At 42.0% G+C, this 6,000-nt stretch overlaps 1 protein-coding gene across 1 annotated transcript in view; it reads right to left on the minus strand.

Annotated features, from left to right (window-relative positions):
• Nucleotides 1-579: 579 nt before the first annotated feature.
• The window catches only part of LOC111972292 (proteasome subunit beta type-5), an 11,245-nt gene continuing 5,824 nt past the window's right edge, over nucleotides 580-6,000 (minus strand). The window contains exon 3 of the mRNA XM_023999255.2: nucleotides 580-1,139. Coding sequence (XP_023855023.1) covers nucleotides 850-1,139 — 290 coding nt within the window. The 3' untranslated portion in view covers nucleotides 580-849. The remainder of the gene's footprint in view (nucleotides 1,140-6,000) is intronic.

Consider the following 6,000-nt stretch of genomic DNA (forward strand, 5'->3'; position numbering starts at 1 on the left):
TCTTTAGTTCCAGTGAAGGGAAATCTTAACGCTACAGTATACAATGACATTCTAAACAATTATGTGGTTCCAACCTTGTGGCAACAGTTTGGGGAAGTCCCTTTCCTGTTTCAGCATGACAATGCCCCCGTGCATAAAGCGAGCTCCATACAGAAATAGTTTGTCGAGTTCGGTGTGGAAGAACTTGACAGGCCTGCACGGAGACCTGACCTCAACCCCATCGAACACCTTTGGGCTGAATTGGAACGCTGACTACGAGCCAGTCCTAATCGCCCAACATCAGTGCCCGACCTCACTAATGCATGTGGCTGAATGGAACCAAGTACCRGCAGCAATGTTCCAACATCTAGTGGAAAGCCTTCCCAGAAGAGTGGAGGCTGTTATAACAGCAAAAGGGGGACAAACTCCATATTAATGCCCATGATTGGAATGAGATGTTCGACAAGCAGGTGTCAACATACTTTTGGTCATGTAGTGCATCTCCTTTGCCTTAATCCTTCATGGCAATAATGGGATCTGTAAATGATTACTGGTCTGTTCAATTCACTGCTACCAATAAAAAAGCACACGTTAGAAAGATGAGAATGAATGAGAACATTTATTGAAAACTTTAGAGCAGTCAAAAGGAAAGAAATCCGAGTTAAATCAGAAAATCCACTGGTTAACAGAAGGAACACCCCTTTATCCCAGGCACAGTAAGGAACGTGTAGTGACAGCAAGGTTACCTATATTCTTTAAAAAAAGGTCATTTTTCAAAAGACCAGATACTGTGCCAAGTTCGAATGTGTGTAAACACGTTTTTATAAACTGAATGGTCCCTCTGGCTATCATTCTTTACCCCTCCCCCTCCTATGCCTTCTCTGCCTGGTACTGTTGGTGCAGCATTAAGACATCTGACTGGGACACCCTGTTCCAGCCCTCACTGTGTACGTGGTACAGGTTGACCTGTCCTCCACTGTAGGCGTCGCGGTAAGTGGCCTGGTAGATGGCCCTGCGGCCCAGATCACAGGCCTCCTCCACAGTCAGGTCCTTCTGCTTCAGACCGCTGTCCACGATGCCATACGCGTACATGGAGCCAGATCCCACAGCAAACAGGTCCCCGCAGACACGGTTCCCCTCAGAGTCCACGTAGTAGAGGCCTGGAAGGCGTTAGAAGGTGAAATGTTAACCCTCTACTACTGTACATCGTTGCCCCCAGGCAACAGAAAAACATTTGCCCCTCACACCCCTTCATATATTTTTGTTTGTATTCCTACACATGACAATAATGTCTGTACCCAATCCAATGAGGTGCAAAAGTTGGTATGATATAAATTGGGGGAGGGACCTTATTTTAGGAAGCAGAGCAACGTGAGCACAAGGTGTGAGCAAATGGTAAAATATATAAAGAATTAAATGTATAACGTGACAATAAAAAATATGTTATTGTGTATGAACCCCTAAAGAAGCATATTTTGTTTTTATACACATTAAAAATATATATACACTACCGGTCCAAAATTTTAGAATACATATTCAAGGGTTTTTCTTTATTTTTACTATTTACTACATTGTAGAATAATAATGACATCAAAACTATGAAATAGCCATTTTTTTTATTTCACCTTTATTTAACCAGGTAGGCCAGTTGAGAACAAGTTCTCATTTACAACTGCGACCTGGCCAAGATAAAGCAAAGCAGTGCAACAAAAACAACACAGAGTTACACATGGGATAAACAAAAGTACAGTCAATAACAATAGAAAAATCTATATAGTGTGTGCAAATGGAGTAAGGAGGTAAGGCAATAAATAGGCCATAGTAGCGCAGTAATAACAATTTAGCAAATTAACACTGGAGTGATAGATGTGCAGATGATGACGTGCAAGTAGAAATACTGGTGTGCTAAAGAGCAAAAAAGTAAATAGAAACAATATGGGGATGAGGTAGGTAGTTGGTTGGATGGGCTATGTACAGCTGCAGCGATCGGTAAGCTGCTCAGATAGCTGATGCTTAAAGTTAGTGAAGGAGATATGACGCCAACTTCAGCGATTTTTGCAATTCGTTCCAGTCATTGGCAGCATAGAACTGGAAGGTGGCCAAAGGATGTGTTGGCTTTGGGGATGACCAGTGAGATATACCTGCTGGAGCGCATGCTACGGGTGGGTGTTGTTATGGTGACCAGTGAGCTGAGATAAGGCGGGGCTTTACCTAGCAAAGACTTATAGATGACCTGGAGCCAGTGGTTCTGGCAACGAATATGTAGCGAGGGCCAGCCGATGAGAGCATACAGGTCGCAGTGGTGGGTGGTATATGGGGCTTTGGTGACAAAACGGATGGCACTGTGATAGACTGCATCCAGTTTGCTGAGTAGAGTGTTGGAGGCTATTTGGTAAATGACATCGCCAAAGTCATGGATCGGTAGGACAGTCAGTTTTACGAGGGTATGTTTGGCAGCGTGAGTGGAGGCCTTGTTGCGAAATAGGAAGCCGATTCTAGATTTAATTTTGAATTGGAGATGCTTAATATGAATCTGGAAGGAGAGTTTAACAGTCTAGCCAGACACCTAGGTATTTGTAGTTGTTCACATATTCTAAATCAAAACCGTCCCGAGTAGTGATGCTAGTCGGGCGGGTGCGTGCGGGCAAGCTCATTTGTTAACACAGTGCCCAAAGGGCCAGATTTATACAGAATGGTGTCGTATGTATAGAAGTGGATCAAGGAATCACCAACAGCAAGAGCGACATCATTGATATATACAGAGAAAAGAGAACTGAACCCTGTGGTATCCCCATAGAGACTGCCAGAGGTCCGGACAACAGGCCCTCCGATTTGACACACTGAACTCTGAGAAGTAGTTGGTGAACCAGGCGAGGCAGTCATTTGAGAAACCAAGGCTGTTGAGTCTGCCGATAAGAATACAGTGATTGACAGAGTCGAAAGCCTTGGCCAGGTCGATGAAGACAGCTGCACAGTACTGTTTTTTTTTTTTAAATCGATGGCGGTTATGATATCGTTTAGTACCTTGAGCGTGGCTGAGGTGCACCCATGACCAGCTCGGAAACCGGATTGCACAGTGGAGATGGTACGGTGGGATTCGAAATGATCAGTGATCTGTTTGTTAACTTGGCTTTCGAAGACCTTAGAAAGGCAGGGCAGGATAGATATAGGTCTGTAACAGTTTGGGTCTAGAGTGTCACCCCCTTTGAAGAGGGGGATGACCGTGGCAGCTTTCCAATCTTTAGGAATCTCGGACGATACGAAAGAGAGGTTGAACAGACTAGTAATAGGGGTTGCGACAATGGCAGCGGATTATTTTAGAAAGAGAGGGTCCAGATTGTCTAGCCCAGCTGATTTGTACGGGTCCAGGTTTTACAGCTCTTTCAGAACATCTACTATCTGGATTTGGGTGGAGAAGCTGGGGAGGCTTGGGCAAGTAGCTGCGGGGGGTGCAGAGCTGTTGGCCGGAGTTAGGGTAGCCAAAAGAAAAGCATGGCCAGCCGTAGAGAAATGCTTATTGAAATTCTCGATTATCGTGGATTTATCGGTGGTGACAGTTTTTCCTAGCCTGGGAGCTGGGAGGAGGTGCTCTTATTCTCCATGGACTTTACAGTGTTCCAGAACTTTTTGGAGTCAGAGCTACTGGATGCAAATTTCTGTTTGAAAAAGCTAGCCTTCGCTTTCCTAACTGACTTTATGTATTGGTTCCTGGTTGCTACTTGGAATCATGTAGTAAGCAAAAAAAAAAGTTAAACAAATCAAAATATATTTTAGAATCTTCAAATAGCCACCCTTTGCCTTGATGACAGCTTTGCACACGCTTGGCATTTTTGGTTCCAACGGCCGTGTGTGGTATATCCCCGGCTGAGCGTCAACGGACGGTGGCAATTCAACATGTAGAATCACCGGGAAATGAAAAGACAATTTTATTAACTTATTTAACTACGCAAGTCAGTTAAGAACAAATTCTTATTTACAATGACGGCCTACCAAAAGGCCTCGTGCGAGGGCTGGGGTTAAAAATAAAAATATAGGACAACACACATCGCGACGAGAGAGACATGCGGCTGATGTTGTGGTCGTTATGGTGTGTCCCGTCTCTTATTATTGTAGTCTATACTGCACTCTTTAGCCACAACAACTTTAATATGCAGCATGATAGGGAGGAAAGGCACCTCTCCTTTTTAAGGGGAAGGCTGTGCCATACATTCATAACTCATGGGAAATATGACATTTAGGCTACTGCAATCTTTATGTGTCTCACATGTGCAATTCAAAATTCAGATCCCTAGTTATCTAATTTTGCAGTCTAGGACAGCATGATCTGATAGAGACTAGGGACAGTATATCAGCATGGAGTATATGGTGTCCCTGTCCAGCTTACACATGTGTGTAAGGATGGGCCTTTGACCTTTGACTGTTCGAGTACTCACATTATATTTTTTTGAGTACTTGACTCATCAAATGAAAAAAAAATGCTATTTTTAGAATGAGGGCCGCACTAGAAAAGAAAAAGAAAAAGCACATTTATCTAGTGGTTCCTCCTTTAAAAAGTTGCAAGTTTACACCGTGGGACTTAGAGGTACCCAGCATCACAGCTTCATTGCTCCAGACCACCACAAGGGGGAGTTAGAGCACTCATTATGCATTTGGGTCCCAAGGTTTTTATATTACCAATCAAATCAAGTGGTTCCAATGACGAATTTGATGCGAGCCACCCATCCCTGGTGGCTTTCTTCAACAAAGATGGTTGACAAAACATTACGAGGGGAGCAGATGTAAGTAATTATAACAAGTCAAGCTAAAAATGTACAATTGAGAGGAATATGTTAGTTAATGTGCCAACAGTGTGCAACAATGCCTAATTTATAACCATTACAGATAACAAATCCTAATTGCATCATATATATATATATATATATATATATTTCCCCCCCAGTCAATAAAAAAAATAAACAAGTACCGTTTAAGATTAATTAATTGAAACTGTAATATCAACTGGTTATATTATATCTTCAATCTTCAAAAAAGGTAGTAACCTCAGCAGTGTGGCACTTGATTAGAAGCCTATGGCTGTGCAATGACATAGCCGTGTTTTGTTAATTTAGCAGACAAGATGCTCTTATTTCCCGAGCCCTTACCACAGTCAAGAAACCTATTTTATGGTAAGAAAATATAATGTAACAGAATAGAACAGAAGAGTGCGAAGTGATTGGCTTACCGCGTCTGGAACAGTTATTCTCAAAGAGTGATCATTTGGAATAGAGCGCAATTTGGCAAGTTGAAAGACATTTTTCAGGGTTACAAACTAAAATCTGTCTTCTTTTCAATATACAGACATTCGATTTATTGTATTATGTCGGTTCCTAGGAATTTTCTAAATGGATTAACAATCCTACATTGGATTATGGCCATGACACAAGTTTGGTGAGTAGGCCTAGGTTTAATGATTCTGATGAAAATATGCTCTGTCTTTATCAAACTAATGTTATTGCATATTGTCAGTGTGGAAACTGTCTATGTTTGGGGGGGGGGGGTGATAGCCTAGGTCAGAGATGGGCCCCCAACTTACAAATATTTGTAAATATTTTTTACGATTTTTTTTWATAAAAAACTCAGTCGAGGTCTCAACTTACTGTTGAAGAGTTAGAATAAACAAGGTGCATCAGCAGTCACTCAATTAGCACGTCAGATTTTTTTTTAGATTGGTAAATTAGTCTACTGGTCAGTTATTTAAACTTGTAGTAAGTGTGGTCTAATTACAGACCGGGGTGGGTCACATTTATCATCAGTTATCATATCAAAAACTGCAAATATTTGTATCCAGATCATTTGTATTCAGATCACGTTTCCTAAACAGACCATTTCTCTCTCCGCCCCATGGCAAAATGTGTAGAATTGCAGGAAATTAGCTGTAAAACAGATAATTTCTCTCTGCGCCCCATGGCAAAATGTGTAGAATTGCAGGAAATTAGCTGTAAAACAGATAATTTCTCTCTCCGCCCCATGGCAAAATGTGTA

The sequence above is a fragment of the Salvelinus sp. IW2-2015 genome, linkage group LG13 (assembly GCF_002910315.2).
Source record: "Salvelinus sp. IW2-2015 linkage group LG13, ASM291031v2, whole genome shotgun sequence".
NCBI lineage: Eukaryota > Metazoa > Chordata > Actinopteri > Salmoniformes > Salmonidae > Salvelinus > Salvelinus sp. IW2-2015.